This window comes from Vicugna pacos, chromosome 19, assembly GCF_048564905.1.
Source record: "Vicugna pacos chromosome 19, VicPac4, whole genome shotgun sequence".
Classification (NCBI taxonomy): domain Eukaryota; kingdom Metazoa; phylum Chordata; class Mammalia; order Artiodactyla; family Camelidae; genus Vicugna; species Vicugna pacos.
This window is the reverse complement of record NC_133005.1, coordinates 46443817-46465349: the sequence shown is the minus strand read 5'-3', so window position 1 is coordinate 46465349 and position 21533 is coordinate 46443817. Positions and strand designations below refer to the sequence as shown.

Sequence of the window (21533 nt, the reverse complement as noted above, 5' to 3'; positions counted from 1 at the left end):
CAACACTCACCACGTTGTGAGCTTCGTCAAAGATCACGACCGTCCCCTTCAGGTCGATGCCGTGTGCCCGGCGACTCTACAGCAAGTGGGGTGACAGTGGAGCCCTGCCCTCATGGCCCAACCCTCACACCTCCTGCTGGGGCGTCAGCTGGATGGGCTGTGGGCACTGCTCCCACCCCGCTGAGCTGGTGGTGTCCGTCCTAGCGACACTCACTGCACAGGGAGCAGTCCTGTGACCCCAACCACAACACGCAGCCACAGGGTGGAGGAGGAGACCCAGCCCAGCTTGTGAGGGATTTCTAAACCCCCAAGGGTCACGGAAACGACCTGGGTGGGGTCTGGCATCAGAGTTTCTCTCCACTGACTTAACTGGAAGCTTATTTTTCGTATGATTGCCCACTTTACGTGTGCAGTTGAGTTTTGACAAGAGTGGGCACCCTGTGGCCGCCACCCAAAGCAGGACACACAACACACCAGCCACTGGGACTGCTCTGGGTGAGCGTTCTGACCCAGGTGGGTGGCTGCACGTAGCGGCAGGGCCCCCTTACCCTGCCCATGGGACACGAGGGACACCACCCGCTAACAGTCGGGGCTGTCCAGGCTCTGGTGACGCAGGGAGCTCTGAAGAGCTGGCCATGCGAGGCTCTGCCGTGGCTGTGCTCCCGGTCATGTCCTGAGATTCAGTGCCCCAGGTCCCGCCCGACACCAGTCATCTCAAGTCTCTGTAGTCTGAGCCATTTCAGTGTGCACGTCACGGCCTGAGGTCCTAACCTGCATCTCCTCAAAACCGGCCATGAGGAACGTCTTCTAGGCACAGGCTGATTGGCCACCCCACTGTCTCTCGGGTGGAAGGTCTGTCTGGCCTTTCCCAGCGCTGGCGGGGCTGAGTACCAGGAATTGGCCCGAACGCCCCATGGGTGCGGTCAGAGGCACACAGGTGTAGCGGGGGTACCTCTCCCTCTGAGCACACATTTAACCCCTTAGACTTCCTGATCCTTTCAGAGGCCAAGCTTTAAGTGGTGGCAAAGACCAACTCATCAGGTTTGTCCCCACTGCTGGTGCCTTGTGTGTCTACGCTGAAAGGTCTCCACTGCCCCCAAATCACAACAACCCCCCATGCTTCCTCCTGGGGCTTTGAAGGCTCAAACTTTGACATTTAGGTTTAAACTGCATGAAGCATCAGCTGAGATTCATTCTTTCCCAAATAGGTGTCCAGCTATTCCGGCACCATTTCTGGAAAAAAAACCCCACAAAAACCCACCTTCCCTTGCCCCACTGAACTACCCAGGCAACTTTGTCAAATGCCAGCTGCCACACGTTGGGTCTATCTTGGACGCCACCCTGCAATCCCCGCCAGCATCCTGCTCCACAATGAGCCCTGCGGTCAGAAGCGTGAGCCACCCTGTCCTCTGTCAAGACCATCCTGCTCTGTCTGATCTCTGGTTTCCACACGAGTTCTGGAACCAGCTCATCAGCTGTGACAGAACTGTTCTGAGGTGGGGCCCGGGCCAGGAAGCCAGGCTGAAAGCACCACTTTGTGAGAATCACATACAAATCCTGGGCAAACCTGCAAGCTCTCCAGGTGCGAGTCTGGGCCACCTCACCTCGTGCCCACGCTCACACGCACTGCGTCCCGTGTCAGCCGCTGCTCCAAGGCGTCCTGTCCGCGGCCGCACATCTCACCCCTACCCCATCACCCGAGCACAGCCGCACTCAAAGATGCTGGCTGATACAGCCCTGCATCCCAGCTCGGCGGGCTCTCCACTGACATCTACCGTGGGACAGCGCGTGAGCAAGAGGCCCAGACAGGAGGCCACCCGCAGTGCTCCACCACGAGCACAGCTGAAACAGAGACTGTGCACACGGTAGTCTTAAAGCCAGCGTTAGGGCTGGACGCTCCTGGGCATCCAACTGGAGAGACGCCAACAGCTGGACAAGGGGGTCTCCCAACCCTGCCAGCCCACGCCCCCAGATGGCGCAGAAGAGCTACAGCCCCCGGCTGGTCGTCAACTGAGCCCTAAGCAGTGAGGGGGACCCGGTCCACTGGCACCAGCCTGCTGCTCCAAGCAGGAGTCTAATCCCAGGAACTGAACCGGCAGGGGTCTGACAGGGATGCCCCTGCTGTCAGGGGCCTCAGGGACACAGGCTGAGCCCTCACCTTAGCGTCCAGCAAGTAGTTGTACGGCATGAAGATGATGTCGGCCTGCTGCGCCAGGCTCCGGGAGAGGTAGTACGGGCACAGCCTGCAGGGGGGATGGGGTAGGTGCTGTGGGGCTGGGGGCTCCCGCGGGGCCCAGACAGGGGACAGTGGAGGGCTCGCTGTGAGGCACTTCACACCACGAGCTTTCAACCCTGTGAGTGGATCACTGGTTTAAAAATCCACAAAAACAAAAAGACCCACCCCTGGTCCTGGGCAGGTCAGCGAGGCAGCCCCATCTGATCACGACTTGAGCCCTGAAGCTAAGGTCAGCAGCAGATATCAGGAAGGGCGAGGTCAGGGAGCTTGTACTGGGGGGGCAGGCATGAGGCCCTGCTGGCAGGTGACAAGGCTGGCCAGGTGGGTCCCACCAGGCCACACGCGGGTTGGGCTGAAGGCCATGCTTCTTACTTGAGAGTTCTCTCAGCTGCTCACATTTCATACCACACAACTGTTAGTTTCGTGATGTGAAAAGGAAAAAGGAAAGGAAAGCATGCATGCGCCCTGCCTGTGGAGGGAGCACGCAGCCGGGGCCCTTACTTGTGTCTCTGTCCACTCTTGACCAGGTCCTCGATGTCCAGGATGGGGGTGGCCAGCTCCTGCTCCAGGCTCTTCTCTGGGGAGGCGGGCAGGAATAAACATCAAGTCCTCCAGACCCCAAGAGGCACCCAGGATGAACAGCTCCTGCTAGCAGGCAGTGGGTGCAGCCACCCACGACCCTCCCGTGGGGCAGGTGAGGGGGGCACTCAGACCCCTGGGGACTCACCAGAGAGAATCCCTGCCCATGGGTCTCAGGGTCCCCTGGGGAGGGCCCCAGGCCTAGAGCACAGCCCAAGGGAGCCCTGCTCTGCACCTCAGAAGGTGGCCACTGGCCTGAGGCTAAGCACCAACAGGAGGGCCCCCAAGACAGGGCAGCCCTCAGCCTGTCACAGCCACCGCAGACGCTCTCAAGGACAGGCGACTCCCACAAGCCCTGGGGGCTTCAGTCTGGCAGCAAGTCCCCTCCTCCTGCTCCACTTTCCCCACCACATGGAGGAGCCAGGCTGCGGAGGCAGGAGAGGACACAGAGCTGTCACTGCCCACGCTGACACTGCAGGGGCTGCAGACTGAGGCAGGTGGGAGGGGAGGAGCCCAACAGCCCCAGGACCCTTCCCTCAGGATGGCAGCCCTGACTCCCTGCTGGCCACAGCCCAGGGAAAGAAGGGCCTTGAGAGGGAACTGCTTTAACCCAGGGACCCCAGGGCCTGGTCCCAGCAGACAGGACCAAAGGTCTACTCTAACAAGCACCCAGAGAGCCTCAGGGTAGCTCCTTGTGGACACGGCCCCCAGCTCCAGCTCCACCGGGGCTGGAACCAGGCCCAGCTTGAAACTGCACAGACCAGAATACACGGGCCCTCAGGGTGACCCAAGCCCAAGCCTGGAGCGCCCCAGAGACAGCAGGCGAGGGAAGGAAGAGGAGCCATCCCCACGGCAGCACCACAGCAACAGACCAGCCAATCGGTAGGCTCTGCACAGGCTAGCCCCAGAGCTCAGTAACCTGGGGGGCGGGGGGTTGAGAAGAAGAGGAGGGGGTGAGGAGGAGGGGCCAGGGAGGAAGGGGTGAGGGGCCCCAACCAGGGCTGACTCTAGGGCACAGACGCACACGCATGTCTCCCCTCCTCAGACCCCTCCTGGGGTCTCTGCCCACTTCTCCCCTCTCCAAGTCCTGAGCATCTGCTGGGGACTCCCCTCACATCCCGCGGCTCAGCTGGCAAAAGAGGCTCAACAGAGCAAGGATGTGCTAGCTTACGGTGAGTGGACACCACCCTCCCCACTGCCAATGACTGGGTAGCGGGAGCTGGAGCAGAGCAGGTGGGTTGGGGACCAGGGAGGCCAGAGCCAGCAGGCCAGCTGGGACAGCCCCTGCTCTGCCATGCAGGGCCTGGAGCAGTGGGGACCCGGTATGCAGCCCAGGGGGCCAGCACCCATCAGCTCCAGGAGTGCCTCCACTGTGGGCCGAAAGCTCCCCCCAGCTCCCACCCTCTCCTCTGGCCTCCTGTTCCCCTCCCCCATGCTCAGGGCTCCCCAGGTGAGGTGAGGGGTGCTGCAGGTGGGGGGCCCTGCAGGTGAGGGCTGGCCCAGCAGAGTGGACAAGCTGACTCCCAAGTTGCTGTAGAAACATGGCCAGAGTGGTTCTGACCCAAAAGGCTCTGGCCTCTGGCCAGCGGGACATCTGAAACCCCCTCTGCAGGGAGCAGGCAGTCCCAGGGAGATGGGGAGCCTCCCTTCCAAGCACCACAGGCAGGACTGAGGGCAGAAGGCTGAGCAGGGGAACAAGAAGAGAAAGGAGCCTGTGGGAGCCGGGACCCCTGCAGACCTGGCACCAGTGGAGGCAGCAGAGCCGGCAGCCTGCAATCTCCGGCTCGGGGCTGGGGAGCCTGGATGCCTGCAGGCCTGGCTCCTGTGGAGGCAGCAGAGCCGGCGGCCTGCAACCTCTGGCCCGGGGCTGGGGCCAGGGCCAGCTGCTGGGGGCCACCCTCACCTTCACACTTCCCCGCGGTCCCAAGGGTCCTCAGTGCCAGCAGATCAAGGCAGGCAGCAAATGGGAAGGTGCTGAGGAACAAGCCCGAGCCCCTGGGTCCTCGCCCCAGAGGCTGAGCCGCACAGGAGACGTGGACCCCACAGCCAGCCAAGACCGGGCTCGCCTCAGGTATACACCCCACCCACCTCTACAAGGAGCAGGGCACAGGGGCGCCTCACACGGGGACCCCCCGCTCAGGCCTCTGGGAACACAGTGCCGCCCTGACGCTCCACCCAGCACAGTGGGCACGCCAAACCCCACCAGTGGGAGTGTCCTGGAGCCCTGTCACCTCAGGTCTGAGTCCCAACCCTGCAGCAGGAAACAGAGGGAGCCCCGATCCCACAGAAGTGGGACCCCAGGCCACAGAGCTCGTTCTGCAGACGGGAACCTGCAGCAGCTGCACCACAGACGGGCATCCCTGCCGCTGCCTCCGGCTCCACCCAGGAGAGGCAGCCACAAGCCAGAAGAGCAGAACTTCGGAGGCAAGGGCACCAGCAGTAAACCCTCCACTCTGGGCTCCAGGAAAGGCAGTGACAGGAGACAGGGTGTCCCCGTCACAGGGCTGTGGGCACCCACACAGCTGTGCCATGCCAGGGCCTGCCGCTGTCACGAGCCGTGTGCTTGTCACTCCCACCTGCTTTTGGGTGAGGCTGTCCTCCCAACGGCAGCAGAAGCTGGAGAGGCTGCCAGCGTCCCCCCACGCTGAGATGCGCCGCACGGGCCCCGAGGGGGTGAGCACGTGCAGGAGCTTCCACTCCCCAGCTGCCACCCCCGAACAAGCTGTGACATGCGGGACGTGCTCTCCAGAGACCCAGCGCCCAGGGTACACTGGGGGGTCACTCCCGCCGGCGCCCTGTCTGGCAGGCACCCAAATCCCAGACTCCCGGAAGGGAGCACACGCTCAGCATAAACCAGGCTGTTTGCACAGTTGGAGCCCTGGGAACACCCCGTGAGGGGAGGGTGGGGCCTGCCTGGCCAGCAGCCCCACAGCGGGAGCTTTCCTGCCCATGCTCCAACAGAGGTCCAGTTAGGATACGCACCCAGCTCCCGCCCCACCTGGTGAGTGGGACACAACCGCCCCAGAGCACCAGGGGCGAGAGCCAGCAGGCCAGGGCCCCCACGCTCGGCCCTGGGAGGTCATACAGGCTGTGTCCCCCTCCTCACCTTCGACATTGTTGTAGAAGTGGCAGGAGCGGCTCGACACCTTCCTACGGCACAAGTGCACCTGGGAGACAAAGGATGAGGTCCTGGCCAGTGTGGCGGCTGGCAGTGGGCAGAGCACTGGGCCGGCTGGTGGGCACGTGCTGGCCGTGCTAGATGGTGCAGGAGGTCCCCACGCTGGCTCCGCCCCCACCAGCTCTTCACCCCCAGTCCCTCAGGGGCACAGCTGGGGGCTCTAAAGCCCGGGCAGCAGCCACCCAGCAGAGCCGCAGAGGAGCCCACCTGCATGTGGTTGCTCTCCTGCCTCTTCACCTCAGGGTGGATGCACAGCTGCTCCCGGGAGCCCAGCACACATACTCTGGGCCTGGCGGGAGAGAGTTGTGGGGCCCAAGGGTCAGAGGGCAGCAGGAGCCATAGGGGACACATGTGGGCACCCAGAGGGAGACGTGGAACACAGCCTGGGCTTGGAGGGCTTCCTCTGTGGCAGGGCGCCCCTAAGCCAGGTCCAAGGAGAGCAGGGAGGCCCAGCAGAGAAAAGCAGGCAGGTGGGAGGAGACTCTGTCACTTCCATACTCCCTCTCCCGGGAGGCCGGGGCGGGACCCCACCGCTCCTGCAGCTGTGCCGGAGCCTTCCCGCACCCACTTCGCAGCTGCCCCGACCCATACCCACTGCTGATGCCACAAGGGCCGCAAGGAGCTCCAAGGTCAGGGCGTCAACTCACAAGTAGCCCCACACTTCAGAGCACGGAGCACCCTCAGGGTGGAGTCCAGGCAGAACACCACCATCGACCACTGTGCCGGGACCGTCCCCACCACCCCCTCACCCCCATGACCCTGAGGCAGGATGAATGCCGCCACACCTACCGGTAGGAGGTGCTCCGAAGCTCGCTGATGACCTGCGTGAGCTGTGAGTGGGTCCTGGAGGCATAAATGATCTTTGGGATGTCTGTGTAGCATGCTGCCCAGGTACAAGGAAACAGAAGAGATCAGGGCACGTGTGTGTGGTTATCCCGGGGGCACACAGCTAATTCAACCCTGGGGACAGCCAAGCATCAGATACTAGACACTCGCTCCCAGGGGTGACCTCAGGTTTACAGCCAGGACGTCAAGAAATGGCGTGGCAGCTACAACACTCCTTCCATTACGTGCCTCCCCACAGGGGCCAGGTGATAAGCAGATGGGAGCCCCACCTATGTTGTCTCCGTCCAAGGTGGCGTCCCCCCAGGACAAGGCGCGATGGGGGAAGAGCTCCCCTTGCGCCCTCTCGGCAATCTTGTGGGCAGAGATGGTATCCCGGAGGTGCTCCCGCCAGGCCAGTGTGGTGCAGAGGAGGCAAAGGGTCTTCCCTGTGCCCGTGGGGCTCTCCAGGATGCCGTTCACTTTCTGAATGGGGCCAGGAACAGGGTCATGGGGAAGCAGGAACCAAGCAGGTCACACAGCCCACCTGGGACAAGCCCAGCAGTCAGCAGGGTAGCTCTGCTCAAGCACAGCCCACCCCGCAGGGGGCACAACCTCCACAGGACGTTTCCACGCTCAAACCAAAAGCTGCAGATTAAGTCAGCCCTCCCTAGCAAACAATTTGCAGAGCATTACCTGAAACATCACAGTATTTTCCAGCCCAATATAAGTAAAAAGATGACTAATTAGGTCTCAAGTCTCAAAACAGCAGATTAACTCTGCATTCTGGATCCAAGCCTTTACATTATCTGAAAGGACTCTGACGGCCTACGTAAGTCTCACCTGGGAGCCTGAGTGGGGACCCTGGGCAGACATGCAAGCGCTATCTGGGAAGCTGTCGTCCCAGCTGCTGCAGGAGTGGGCACCTGGCTCCTCGTGCATGCTCTGTGCGAGCCCGGCTGCAGGGGCAGCCCTCGGGGGCTGGGGGCTTGACAGGGTACCAGAAGGCATGCCCGAAACCCAGCAGCAAACAAGCTGCACCCATTTCACCTTCAGCACCCCCCTGAGGTTTGGAGACCTTCCAGAAGGAGGGCTGGGCAGCCGCTGCCCCTCTGTGAGGAAATACTTCCTTCGGACCCTCTAATGGCTGGCTGCTCCTCCTCATCTGGTCTCCGCTCAAATGCAACCTCCTCAGAGAGGCCCCAAGGTGCTCGTAAGCCTATTACCTTGTGTCTTTTCCTCAGAGCACTCACCACCGTCTAGAACCAACTTTTTCACGGGTGTAGCATCTCTCCTACCCCACCTAAAACATGGGCCCTATTTATGGGTGAGTCTTGCATTCAGAAGGGCACCTTCACCAGCAGGACCCCGAGTGAACACAAAGGTCTTTGCTGAGGCTCCACCCACGCTGACACATCCCCCAGCTACAAGCCCTCCGTCTGCAGCCTCACCTTCTGCAGACACTCCAACACCTTGGTCATGTACTCTTCTTGGCATTTGTATGGCTGGAAAGGGAAATCCACTGTCACACCATTCAGGGTTATCTTGGGCATTTTGGCCTATTCTCGGGAGGGCAGAGATAAGCGGAAACGCAGGCTGTGTGGGTCTGGGAGACAAAACCCCTCTGAACATCTCAGGGTCTCAGCCACTGCAGGGAAGCGATGCCAGCCTGTGGCGCTGGGACATGGTGCTCTTCTCCGCGGGAGCCCCTAGGGCAGAGGGCGGAATGACAGCAAGACTGTTAGAAGCGACCCTTTCTGGAGCGCCAGGCCACTCCGCCTGTCAGCTGGTGAAGTCCCTGCAGGGGACTGGTCGGAAGGCGAGCCCGTGACGTCCCACCACAAAAAACCGACTCGTCCGCCCTGCCTCTTCTCCCGCTCGCCACCACGCCACCGAGCGGCCCCAGGTGCGGCGAGAGAGCACGTGTGCTGCTCCGCCCTGGGCCGCGAACCCGCCCGGCGCCCAGCAAGCCGCTCAACCCCACTAGGCCCAGCTCCGCCTGGACACTGGGGCCAACAGTCCGCCCCGCTAGACCCCGCGCGGAGGCCCTTCCTGCGGGTCGGCCCCTCCGCGAGCGCAGCCGGCACTACGCGCCCCACAGTGCTCCGCGGCGGACTCGCCAGGCGCGCAGCCCGAGGGCGGCGCTGGGCCTGCCGGGAGTTGCAGTTGCGGAAGCCCCCGCGCGGCCACAGGTACCGGTGCTAGGGTGTCCGTGGGGCGCCTTCCTCGACCAGGCTCCCCAGGAATTCGCCACAGTCCAGCTGACGCACCACCACCGCGTCCTCAATCCGCAGGACTTCCGACTTTGCGAGTTGAGGCGCGTAGTCGTCCCTGGACGCGCCGCACTTCCGCCCCCAATTCCGGTCCTCTGCGCTTGCTCCGGCCGGAAACCGCTCCCCTGCCGAGGGGCCCGCGCACTATAGGCGCGCTGCGTTCCAGTCCCACCCTGCCCTTTCCGTTGACCCTGAGCCCAGGGACTGCACCTCCTCACTTGCGGGCACGGAACTGGGGTCCCGCATTCTCCTCCCTCGATATCATCCCCACCAGGGCCTCCATTCCACTCCCCCTCCCTGGGCCAAGCCCCCTCACACAACTGCCCCCACAACTGCACAAGCCTTCTAATTGGTTTCCTGTGGTTCTTGAAACATCCGGAGGTCTTTTTAATTCTGGAATCTGAGCCGATCACTCGCCTTAAATTTCGCAAATGACTGCTCCTTCCTTATGACTCGGCTCCTGACCGCCTCACTGGCTCCTCTCCTCACTGTCCCCTGGGTGCAGCCGCTTTTACAGTCAATGTCCCCCACTAGACAGCGCGGGCCCCTCTGAATCCCCAGCACTGAGCACAAGCTGGCTGTCAACCGGGGGAGGGGGTGTTCCAGGTGTCTACACAGCTCTGTGTGGTCAGAAATGTTTGTCTAGGCGACCCCAGCATGCCCCCAAAAGCACTGGAAGAAATTGACTCTGCAGTGACAGCCCACAATCAGCTACCAACGCTGATTTTAGAGCAAGTGTCTCATAGGCTGTTTAATGTCCAGATGCTTTCCCGCTGACAACACCTTTATGCCACATGTGTGTCCATGCTGATGTGTGTGAGATCATGCTTGGGGAAGTGCCTGCCACACATTAGCATCAACTTGCACCCACCTGTCTCTGGTGAGGGGATGGTAGAGTATCTGTCTCAGCATGGAGCTTGGAGAAGATTAGGAGACCTGGCCACACACTTGCTGAATGCTGACCAGGCACAAGTTTCAGTACCATCTATGCAGGCATTAAGATGTTTGTCCTTCCAGTGACCCCTGAGATAATTTCCTTTATGATCCACTCCTTACAGGTGAGGAGAGGAAGCACAAGGTGAGTGGTTAGTAGATTGCCCCAAGACAGCAGCGAGTCCCAGAGCTGGGAGTCCACTCTTCACTTCCAGACTCCCCATCTTCTGAGAGTAGTAGTGTTTCCCCCGACAAAAGCCCAAGGAAGGGAAGGTCAGGACCCAGAAACTTCAAGAACTTCCCGGCCAGAACTGGAGCTGAGGACTCCAAGACCTTGGTTACACATTGTGCATGGGGACTTCCCAGCCTCCTGTAAATTATAACATGGAAGTGCTGTTGTACCCAACCCTAAGAGATGAGAGAAAAGGAGACAGAGGTTGGCTGTCGCAAGCCCCTTTCAGTGGGCACAGGGATCTCGATCAAGTCAGCAAACCTGAACTATGGTCTGCTCTGGCTGGCTTTGTGGGACTCCCATGGTGGACTAGACACCATGTGGACCACAAGACAAATGTTAACCAATCACATACTTGCTGTATGTGCACATCCGTGTGAGTTTATATACACACCTGCTGGCCCTGCTCCAGGCTGACTCTGATCCTTGAGTTTCTCCCTGATTTTCATCTTTCTGAGCTCTCCTCATTTCTCTGCTTGTTCCCAAGTTTCCCTAGAGTTCTCTTCCTGGCCCTAGGACTTAATTGCTTATGGAATAAGCACTTCTCTTGGCCTCGGAGGCTCCGTTCCTAAAACAAGAGTGACATTCTGTCTGTCTGGGAATGACTTCCCTTCCCCATCGGCAAATAGGTGACATGGTCACTGCAGGAAAGGCTCTCCCTTTGGGGGTATCAATCTGAGTCCAGAGGATGGGGTGGGGGCAGGATGCCACTTGCTCACTAAGTGTGAAAATCTCTCCCTCACAATCTGGCACCATTGTCTCAACTTACATCTGAAAAATGGAGGCCCAGAGAGGTCAGAAACTCCCCCTTGGTCACACAGCATTGGCTCCCATCTCTGTCTTGCTCCAAAGTCCTTGTTTGAGGCCTCATCACCTCAATTTAGCTTCTTCTCTGCCTTACAGTTTGCTCATCCTGGGGGATGCCCCCTGGAAGCCTTCCAGACCACCCACCCTCACTGTCCATGACTTGCTTTGCCCTCAGCACAGGCCTGGGCACACAGAAAGCCCCACACATTGGCCTCAGTGAAGAGCTCTCGCCCAACCCTGACATTGAGCCCTATCCCCTCCTGCTGCACCCACTCTAGGGAATGGGGGCTGTCTTCACCATCCTCCCGAACACACAAAACCAAGTGTGTAGGAGGACAGCGGGTCACAGCTGTGAGCGGTCGGAGGATAAGCAGCTGGTTGCAGCGCTCTGCTCTGCGTCCCAGGCTGATCTCTCCCCTCCCGTGGTCCCCTCCCACTGTCCCCTCCCTCTGACGGCTGCAGCCCGTGCCACAGCCAGGCGCTTCCCCCAACCTCTCCTCGCGGAGCCCGCCTCCCGCCCTCCCTGCTCCCTCCCCTCCCCGCCACTGCAGCATTCGCCTACTGCAGCTCCAGCCGCCGCCCGCGCCTCTCCAGCCTCCGCCACCCCGCCACCGCCAGCACCATGGCCAGCACTTTGTCCGGTAAGCGCCCGGGGCCTCGAGCTTCGGGGAGGCGGGTTCTGAGCACAGGCTATTGTCTGGCCTCACCTGCCGCTGGGCCGGCTGCGGACCATTTTCCCTTCTCGGACCCCGCGTTCTGCAAGGGTGCAGGCGCGCACCGGGCAGAACCCACTACAGCCTGGGTTCGGGGCCGCCAGGTTGGGTAGACCCGGTGCCCATAGGGCGGGGATTGCGGCGCCAGCCTAGCGGACTTGGGCTGCTGGGCAGGGGCCGCTCTTGGAATGTGGGCGTCGGCGCAGGGGCGCCGCCGTACCATGGGTGGGCGCGCTTGCGGGGTCCCGTGAGGCGACTGCAGACCCTGATGCGACCGCGCCTTCGCCGGGGGGGGGGCGGAGAAAGTAGGGCGGGACCCCTTTGCGGGAGTCCCAGCCTAGGGCCGGCGAGGCCCTCAACCTCCCTGCGCCAGTGGAGCGGCCGAGGGGGAGGAGGGGGTGCCGCGAGAAGACGGGGGAGGGAAACCTGAGCCAAGAGCGAGCCTCGCCGCGCCTGCACCCCGCGTCGCCGCCCCTCCCCTCGCCGCTGCGGGCTCGGGACCACCCTCTGCGACATGGTGCCACCCGCCCTTCGTCGAAAAAGCCACCGCCCTTTGCGCTGCGGGTTTCGATGGGGGAAGGGCCTCTGAGGTTTCCGAGCTTTCCTAGCATGGGGGCGTCTGCCTCTCCCTCCCCTACCGCCCCGCCTCCCCAGCTGCGGACCCTCTGCTCTTAAGTGCAGCGACCCCCTCCTTCTGGCCGGTTGCGGGCGCTGAGCACCAGTGGAGGGGCGGCCACGCAGCGAGGCGGAAAACGCAGGGCAGAAACTGGACGCGGGCGAGCTGCCAGGCGACCCTCGGCGCGAGGACGCGGCGTAGGTTTGTCCAGGAACACTCTGCCCTGTCCGGCAGCCCCGGGACTAGCTTCATCGTTGCCCTTGGGGCCCAGAATGGCTGGGCAGGCGGACCCCCACCTCCACCCTGTTATCCCCGCCCCCACACCCTTCCCTCAGCCCTAGGGGGCCGGTCGCTGTGATCCCCTCTCCCCAGGTGACCTATTCTCTCGGGAGCGCCCACTTTGGCCGGAGGCGCTGGAGCCCCGCCCACCCACGTGTTCAGCGCCCTGACCCCGCCCCTCAGGCTCGGCGGGTTCCTGCCCCAAGTGACTTCTGTACCTTACTTACATGGAGGGGACCATGTGGGTCACTGACTACACCACTCCCGCACCCAGTCTGGAGGTCTTGTCCATCTGGACTTCATCCACCCCCTGCCCTCTTGATGGCATCCTCAGAGTTACTGAGACCAGCAACTGAGGGTGGCTGGTGCTGCCCAGACCCAGCCTGAAGTGAGGCTGGGGGTCCTCACTCACCACCTGTGCCTGAGCTGGGGGTTAGTGTACAGCCACTCCTGGGAGCACTTATCAGCGTTTCCCTCACTCACCCGGGAACAGGCTTCCTTCTCCTCCATCTGACATGAGCAGACTGGGGTTAGGCGGCCGAGGGACACAGCCAGAGCCGCACTGTGGGCAGCCATCGGGGCTGGGTCCAGACCCTCCAACCTCAGGGCCCCCACACCAGACCCTCTTCTCTGCCAGACTTTGGGGCACTGCTGACCCACACCTGTTCCCAGGATTTCTCTGGGTGTCGAAGTTGCCATTAGTGTCAAAAGGGAGACTACAAACACAATTGGTTAGTTTTGTCCAGCATCCCATTGCTTCAAAGATGTACTCCAGTGCCAGCCGGAGAACTGCCCCCTGGCCAACCGCACATGGGCTGGGACTTTCCTGTTCTGTCATCAGCGCTGCCCTCCACAGAGCACGGCCCACGTGTGTCCATGCCTGTGCTCACCTGCAGCTTCTCCCATCCATAACTGCTTGATGGGAGGGAGGCCTGGCCCACAAGTGGCTACATGACAGCGCTGGCAATTGTGGCCAAAACTGATAGAGGTAAACCAGCGACAGCTTCTCTATGAAAACACATCTTTGATTGGAGCAGCCTTCTGTGCCTCAAGATGGCCTTGAAGGTCCTCTCTGCCCTGGTCTGTGGCTGCTGCAGGCTTGCTCTTAGCTTTCTCTTCCTGAAGACTGGAAAGCTTTCCCCCGCCTGTCCCTCCAGTGCCTCCTGCTGGGCTGTGTTCTGGGGACACCACCTCCTGGTGTCCTCAGGCACTAAGCTCTCCACGCACTTTTATAGAATCTTGCCCATATTCACCCCCTTGTGCAACTCTGGCAAGATGTGAGGACTTGCACATGCTACCCTGCCTCTCAGCAGCTCAGTTTCCCCATATGGAGGGGACAATAGTAACAGCACCCGCCCCCATGTTTGTTCTGAGGGTTGAATGAGACATTTTGGGAAACGTGCTTAGCCTGGGGCCTGGCAAGAGGTGAATGCCCGATCCAGGCCAGGTAGCAGGACTGTTGTAGTCACATTTCCCAGAAAAAGGGGAATTCTGCCTGTGATTCCTGCCATGCAGGGCTCCTAGCACTGTTGGAGGAGTTTCATCTGTCCAGAAGTAGTTAGCAGCCTCCAGGGCCCTTCTAGGGATGATCAGGAATCTGTGGGGCCCCCTTCCCTCCTGATTCTGGAAGGCCCTCCCATAAGGCTCCCATCTCAGCATGCTGTGTGACTTTGGGTGGGCCACTTGCCCTCTCTGAGCCTGTCTCTTCTGTAGAAATGAGGCTGATGAGGGTGTCTGCCTGGGCTGGGTGGTCTTGAGAGTCAGCTGAGAGGACTATGACCCCCTGCTCCCCCCACCGTGGGCACTATTATCATTGTTACGGAGCTGCTGTAGCTGATCTAGTGCCTTCCTCTAGCTCTCACTTGTCTGGGATGTAATCACCCAAAAGGCCCATGTGCATTTTGCATTTAACATTTGACATGAGGGGGAGTGAAAGCAATCCAGCGGGAGAGATTTGTTTTTAAGGACTTCCTGAAGTCAGTGATGGGGGAGGAAGAGAGAGTCCCAGTGAGGGGAGAAAAGGGAGGGCATGCCTTGAGGCCCAGAGGGTCTGTGGAGAGGTCTGGGTCTCCACCTCCTTCCTCTGCAATGAGACACACTTTAAGTCCCTCCAGCTCTGAAAACTCGGGCATAACCTCCAGCTCTGCGCGGGTACTGCTGGGCCTGGCCCTGTTCTCTAGCTCCCCTTCCCCTCCCTGCTACCCACAACAGGCTTCTCTCTGCTCACTCTCTCCAAATTTGCAATCCCCCACCTGCCATGAAGTCCCCTGTGATCTGCAGCCTGACCACAGAGCAGGCCTCACTCCCAAGCCCCCTCCCATTGGGCTTCTTGAGGACGGGTCTTCTGAGAAGGAAGGTCCTCGTGGGCCATCAGCCTGGAAAAACAAACCCGGGGGTCTCTGGAACCATCAGATGCCACCCTGCATCCCTGTTTGAAGCCGCAGGACAGAGTCCCTTGCTTCCCAGCTGGAGACTTGCCCTGGGCAGAGCCATACCTCAGAGAACTCTGACCTCCATCCCCAGCCCGCTGTCCCTCCCCTCTCTCCTGACGATGCAGCGCCCATACTCACACCTGCCCAAGCTCCCCCTCCTCCCCCTGAATTGCTGCCCGCCTCCTCCCATGCTGAGGCGACTGTGCCTAGAAAGGGGACCCCGGCAAACCTCTGTAAAGGTATTCTTCTTCTGTAGTTAATCTTCAGTTCTCTTTCCTGGGAAAATCTCAGGCTCACGGCAGAGAGGGCCTTGAGTAGCTGTGAGGCCCCAGTTTCCTGACCTGTAAGGTAAACTCATTCAGAAGTTCCGACCTGCAATGAGGAAGGGCTATCTGAAAGGTCAGGACGGGGGCTGGTGTCTGTTGCCAGGGTGGGCGGTGCTGGCAGGGTGAGACTGAGGCCCCTCCTTCCTGGTCTCTCCCAGGACCCAGGTAGGCCCTTGACGCAGACCCCCCCGCCCCACTCCCCTGACCCATCTTCCTTTCTGAGTACAGGGCTGGCTGCCTCTCCAGCCTCTCCAAGTGGCTAAATGTCTCCTGGTCTGCTGCTCCTGAAGAGCTGGTCTGTTTGACCTTACAACCTCTAACTTCTAAGCACAAGTCCTGGGATGTAGCCATCTGCCTTCTTTTTAAAATTAACTTAAAATTTTTTTTTCATTCCAATCTTTACATAATTTCTCTCTCTTGCCATTTTTTAAAAAATTGAAGTGGAGTCAGTTTACAATGTTGTGTTAGTTTCTGGTGTAGAGCCTCGTGTTTCAGTCTTATACACACATACCTATGTTCGTTTTCATATTCTTTTTCGTCACAGGTTACTACTAAAACTATACTTCAATGACACAAATAACACATGACTAGATTCTGCTTGTGAGAAAATACAACTGGCAAGTCCGGACTAAGTCCCCTCTGAGGCCCCCTCACCCTGCCCTCCTCGCCTCCCGAGCCAATGAGCACGTCACGTGTCTTCGCCTCGTTTCCCTTCTGAGACCCCAAAGGCTCTCCCTGCTGCTGGCTCAGGGTTCCCTCGTGCTCCCTTCACAGCCTCTTGGGCTCAATCCAGAAGAGTCTGGGTCATCGGAACATTTAGATCAAACAACATCACTCCCTGCACCAGTGCTGGGAGGACTCTGCTCGCCACAAGCTGTCCCCTCACACAGGGCCTGGTCACTCTGCCCCGTGTCCTGCTTCTGCACCAACGCCTTCCCCAGTTTCATGTGAATTCAATTTAAAAACATTATCTCACGTGAAATTTCATCAGAAAGTTTCTTGTCCAAACCGTCTGCCCCTTGGAAGAATGATGTGGGTAACTGTGCCTGCTTTTTCCTTCATGGAAGCCACATTCCCTCTCCTTGCAGTGTCTCTCTGGAGGCCTATACCAATTTCTCCAGCCAGGGAGGCAGGTGTGGGTCTGAGCCTCCTGGTCTTGGGGCCTGCTGCAGTGGTGGAAAGAACCCAGACACCTGGGGTGGTCCTGGAAGAGCTCTGAACAAGCCCTGTGAGCTACCTGGCCCAGCATCTTCTTGGCTGCATTGGGGTGACAGTATTTGGCTTAGAGGATTGTTGAAAGCCAGTGAAACATGGGATCCACGGGTCTACTTTGGGGCCTGGCTCACTGTGAATAGAACACAAGTAACCCAATTATTTCCATTCTGAGAGCAGGTAGCTCCCCTTCTGCTGACAAGGCCCAGGGCCTCAACAGCATCACCTCCATTTTCTGGTTGGGTTAGTAGAGATATTGGCTGTGGGCACATGCCCGGTAAGGCTAGGGGGCGGGCTGTGGTGCTGAACGGACAGCTCCCTTCCCTTTGGCCTTTGATGGGTAGCGAGTGTCTGCTGAGAGCCTGATTTCATCCCAGGGCAGCCACACTACAGGGTAAAAGGGTGGACAGGGGGGTCTGAGGGCTTCATCTCAGAGCACAGCCCAAGAAAGTGCTGCTCCCAGAAGCTCCACATCTGTGGTGGCCCAGTCAGGATTGTCTCTCTAACAACTGGGCAAATGTCCATGAGAGGGAAAGGGGAGGAAGAAGTAGGTGGAGGGGCAGAGGGAGGCAAGGTCGGGAAGATACACAATGACATAGAATCACAGAGACACAGAAAGATATGAAGAGACATAGTGACAGATGGAGAGCCAGAAAGACAGAAAGATGAACAAAGACACAGAAAGAAAGAGACAAGGGGAGACAAACAGAAACGCCAAGAGAGACAAGGATGGGGAGGGAGGCAGACCGTCTTGGGGGTGGACACAGGGGCTTGGAAACAGGAATGGAGCGAATAGTGCAGGGCAACCTGCAGGGAGGGAGCCCAGGGAAAGGGAGAGTCCACACCTGGGAGGAAGAGCCGGAGAGTCAGCGATGTGGGGACACAAGAGAGCAAGACAAACAGGCTCCCAGAGAGACACATCAGAGGGAGTGGGCAATGGGGTCAGAGGTCGGAGGCCCGGGCAGCCGGGAGGGGGGCCGTGAGTGCGGTGCCACCTGCTCACCTGGCGCCATGCCCACAGCCTACAAGGAGAAGATGAAGGAGCTGTCGGTGCTGTCGCTCATCTGCTCCTGCTTCTACTCACAGCCGCACCCCAACACCATCTACCAGTATGGGGGTGAGTGTGCTGGGCGCTGCTGGCCCCTGCCCTGCTGGCACTTGCCATCACCTGACCTTGCTCCCCCTCCCATGGCAGCCAGGAGCCTCCAGGGAGGCTGGCTTCTGGAGAGGGGCCCTCTGGGGGTGGGTGGCCCTGGGGGCCCAGCCCTGGGAGTCCCATGTGAGCAGCCACACTCCTTCCCCCAGCCTTTGATTTAGATGGGTGCTCAGCCCGCCCCCATCTTGACCAGCCCTCCTGAAGCCCCCTCCTGCTCTTGCCCTGCAGACATGGAGGTGAAGCAGCTGGACAAGAGGGCCTCTGGCCAGAGCTTTGAGGTCATCCTCAAGTCCCCTTCTGACCTGTCCCCAGAGAGCCCTGTGCTCTCCTCCCCCCCCAAGAGGAAGGACACCTCCCTGGAGGAGCTGCAGAAGCGGCTGGAGGCAGCTGAGGAGCGGAGGAAGGTAAGGAGTCTCCTCTTCAGGTCCTGATGAAGATGGTCAAGAGGTCTTACTGGCCACAGACAGCATCCCAAGGTGTAGGGTACTCCAAGCACCTGCTTGATTGTGGGCCTGTAGCAGGGAGGGTCTTGTGTTCCCCAGACTGCCTCTTGAGCAATCAGAATGAGGCAGAGAAAAGGAAGGATTCCTCAATGGCAGTCAGCTGGAGGGAGACAGGAACCAGACACTGTTGGTGGGGTAGGGGGGTGCCCTTGGCCATGCTGGTAGAGGTGGGAGGGTCAGGTGTTAACCCCAGGAGGGGCCTTGGGAGAGGAGGCTGGGCTGTTATCCTCCTGGGCAGGGGAGGCCAAAGGAAAGCCTTCTCATGCTGGGGGCTGTGAGTCAGACCTGCTGGGCATTAGGGGGCTCCTGGGACAGGCGGGGCCCCCTCCCCACCGATTCTCCTCACATCAGCCCCTCTAAGGCTGAAACACATGTGGAAGAGTGCGTGCTTTCAGGAGTGCTGTCCTGGTGCCCAAGCCCACTGGGCAGGGGCAGTGGCTCTTATCTCCCTTACAGCAGGTCTGGTGAGACCTGGGGACCCAGGCTTCTCAGGGTTAACTAGTGATGACTGGCACGTGGGTGGGAGCCCAGCAGCCTTCTGAAGGAGGCTGAGGGAGGCTAATTACCTCTGGGAGCCTCGAGTCTCCTCCAGGGACCACCAGCAGGGCTGGACTGTCTGGCGCCAGCAGCCCCACGTTCCATGCTCCAACTCGTCCCTTCCCAGCAACCCTGGGGACCCCTCCCTTGCCCCCAGGACCCTAGGGAGCTCAGAACCCGGTGTATATTAAGCACCTACTTTGTGCTCAGCGAGCAGATGTCTGAGGAAGAGACAGGGAAGGCTCAGTGGCTGCCTACGAGTTTAGTTTCCTCCGCTCCTCCAACCTTTCCCGAGGGGCGCCCGGGGTCTGGAAGAGGCAGCCGAGCGTACAGAGCGTGGGCGCCCTGAGCCCAGCGGGGAGAGGGCAGCTCTGCGGCTCTGGACGGACAAGAAGGGTTTGTCTGGGGACGAGGAGGTCACCCTCGCCGACTGCAGGCCAGTGCAGGCCCAAGCTCGAGGACAAGCCCGGTGGGCGGGAGGCGGTCGGCTTGGGCTGGACGGCGGGCACTGGGTGGGGCCCGGACAGCGGCGCGGGGAGGACTGGTGCGGCGGTGTGGGCCGCGCCGCCCCTCACGCTCCGCCGCCCGCGCAGACGCAGGAGGCGCAGGTACTGAAGCAGCTGGCGGAGCGACGCGAGCACGAGCGCGAGGTGCTGCACAAGGCGCTGGAGGAGAACAACAATTTCAGCCGCCTGGCGGAGGAGAAGCTCAACTACAAGATGGAGCTCAGCAAGGAGATCCGCGAGGCGCACCTGGCGGCGCTGCGCGAGCGGCTGCGCGAGAAGGTGCGCGCCGGGGTGGGGCCGAGCAGGAGAGGGGGAGGGGCCGAGCAGGAGAGGGGGAGGGGCCGAGCAGGAGAGGGGGAGGGGCCGGTGCATGGGCGGGGCCGGGCAGGAGGGGCGTGCCGATGTAGGGGGCGGGGCCGAGGGCCCGAGCAGAGGGCCCCCAGGAACCCCTTCCTTTGGCGGCACCCTGCCCACTGCACCGCCAGCGCTCCCGCAGTCCGGTCTCTCCGGTGACTGCCTGTCCTGGAAGGGCCAGCTCAGGGTGAGGCGAGCCCCTGCCCGGGCCAGAGCCCCCTGGCAGCAGGACGAGGTTAGTGCCAGGGGGCCCCGGAGCCTGCACACGCCGAGAAATCCCTTAAGTCACAACGCTCCGGTCGGGACACAACCCCAGTAGCACTGAGGGCCAGCCCCGGTCCTCAAGCCGCACTTTCAGGCCGAGACACGGGCCTCCCCCTGCTCTCTGTTGTTCCTCAGTCCTGGTCGCTAATGTGTCCTCATTGGTCCCACCTCCTGCACATGGGGCCAAGCCAGTCTAGGGAGGAAAGGACTCCAGGAATCCTAAAGCCTGAGAGCCGGAGGGCAGGGCCCCCAAGCCGGGAGTGGGGGCGAGCGCAGGACCCCCTGTGCCCAAGAGGGATGGGAGGGGCAGGCCGCGCTCCGTCCTAGCCGCAGGGCCCCGCCCATGCCGCCTGTCCTCGCAGGAGCTGCACGCCGCGGAGGTGCGCAGAAACAAGGAGCAGCGTGAGGAGATGTCCGGCTAAGGGGCTTCCGGACAGCGCGGCGCCTGGACCCTGAGACGAGACAAGAACACAGTCGGGTTTTGGTTTCGTTTTGTTCACCTTTCTCTAGAGGCAGCTCTGTTCCGCTTCTCCCTCTCCTCCAGCACTCCCGGCTTCAGCTTCTTTTTCCGCACTCTGAGCTGCCCAGTCCTTGTGGCAAGTCTGTGACGCACCCTGGAGGAGCCACCAGGGTGTGGCTCGCGGTCCCTCAGTCCCCTGGCTGGGCGGTGGCGGGGTCCCCTCTTGGTAGCCCTCTTAGTGGACCTGGTGGGACCTCAATAAATCCAGCAATGGTGACAGGAACACATGGGTCCTTATGCTGGATTGTTCTGTGAGCGCCTTGTCACTTAGGGCACGTCGGAGCCAGCCCTGACCACGGGCAAAGGCAACAGCACCTGCGTGTCTTCCCTGGGAGAGGGGCAGGGCCCATGGGAGGGGTGGAGGAGGAAAGCGGTGGATGGAGAAGGACCTCTGGGCAGTGTGGGGCCCGGTCATCCTGTTACTGTGGCCAACCCTGGAGCTGTGTGTACAGTGGAGTTTGGGGGACTGGTGGGTAGGAACTGGTTTAACGTGGTGGCACCCTGGGCTGGCCTGGGAGCCTGCCGTTACTGCCCCTGATGGGAGTGGCAGTAGGGTGGGATGGGATGAGGCCTGGTCTGAGTCTTCAGGGGAGTGGGCAGTCTCCACCAGGGACCCATGAGTGGGCAAACTGCCATGGTCTAGAGGGATGTGGGCAGCGTGGACATGCCCTGCTGGCCCTTCCTCTGAGAAGGGCCCTCCTCCTTCTGGCCCAGCACCTGTGAGGGAAAGCTGGCCTCCCGCTGTCCCTCCTCCCCTCCCCTGGGCTTTGCAGGCCCTCGGAGGACCTGTCCTTAGAGCCCTTTGGAGTCTTGGCCCCCTCCCCTGTGCCCCCTGCTCCAGTAGAAAGACACTCCCAGAATGCTCCTGGTCTCAGGGCTTTCAGGCTTGCCTCTGGACAAGTGTGGTCAAGTGTGAGTTGGTGCAGCCACAAGTATCCTTCAGGGAGCCCTGAGTAGATATTGTGGGGCAGGGGACCAGATGCCTGCAGATTCAGATTTTGGAGGGCAGAGGCAGGGTTCTCAAGCCATCCCCACCACCTGCTCCATACTTGACA

At 60.8% G+C, this 21533-nt stretch overlaps 2 protein-coding genes across 9 annotated transcripts in view; one reads left to right on the top strand and one right to left on the bottom strand.

Annotated features, from left to right (window-relative positions):
• The window catches only part of RTEL1 (regulator of telomere elongation helicase 1), a 28485-nt gene extending 19302 nt beyond the window's left edge, over positions 1-9183 (bottom strand). For 4 of the 7 annotated variants that reach the window (XM_072944587.1, XM_072944588.1, XM_072944589.1 and 1 more), the window contains exons 1-9: positions 9012-9183; positions 8267-8524; positions 7109-7301; positions 6783-6876; positions 6201-6282; positions 5922-5982; positions 2738-2813; positions 2159-2243; positions 11-76 (exon numbers count right to left, since the gene is read on the bottom strand). In XM_072944587.1, coding sequence (XP_072800688.1) covers positions 11-76; positions 2159-2243; positions 2738-2813; positions 5922-5982; positions 6201-6282; positions 6783-6876; positions 7109-7301; positions 8267-8368 — 759 coding nt within the window. In that variant the 5' untranslated portion in view covers positions 8369-8524; positions 9012-9183. Of the gene's footprint in view, positions 1-10; positions 77-2158; positions 2244-2737; positions 2814-5921; positions 5983-6200; positions 6283-6782; positions 6877-7108; positions 7302-8266; positions 8525-9011 lie in introns of those variants that run through there. The other 3 variants (XM_072944590.1, XM_072944591.1, XM_072944593.1) reach the window with 2 other exon arrangements.
• STMN3 (stathmin 3) lies at positions 8983-20701 on the top strand. 2 transcript variants are annotated; one of them, XM_072944596.1, is made up of 5 exons: positions 8983-9007; positions 17660-17755; positions 18023-18198; positions 19428-19619; positions 20321-20701. In XM_072944596.1, exons 2-5 carry the CDS (start codon positions 17674-17676, stop codon positions 20378-20380), a joined length of 510 nt encoding a protein of 169 aa, XP_072800697.1. In that variant the 5' UTR covers positions 8983-9007; positions 17660-17673; the 3' UTR covers positions 20381-20701. The 2 variants fall into 2 exon arrangements, with proteins under 2 accessions (XP_072800697.1, XP_072800696.1); XM_072944595.1 differs by lacking the exon at positions 8983-9007 and adding an exon at positions 11559-11701.
• The last annotated feature ends 832 nt before the right edge of the window (positions 20702-21533 follow it).

Coding starts and splice junctions, on each gene's coding strand:
- STMN3 (XM_072944595.1), top strand. Junction 17,756..18,022: donor CACCATCTACCAGTATGGGG/GTGAGTGTGCTG, acceptor CTTGCCCTGCAG/ACATGGAGGTGAAGCAGCTG. Junction 19,620..20,320: donor GCGAGCGGCTGCGCGAGAAG/GTGCGCGCCGGG, acceptor CTGTCCTCGCAG/GAGCTGCACGCCGCGGAGGT.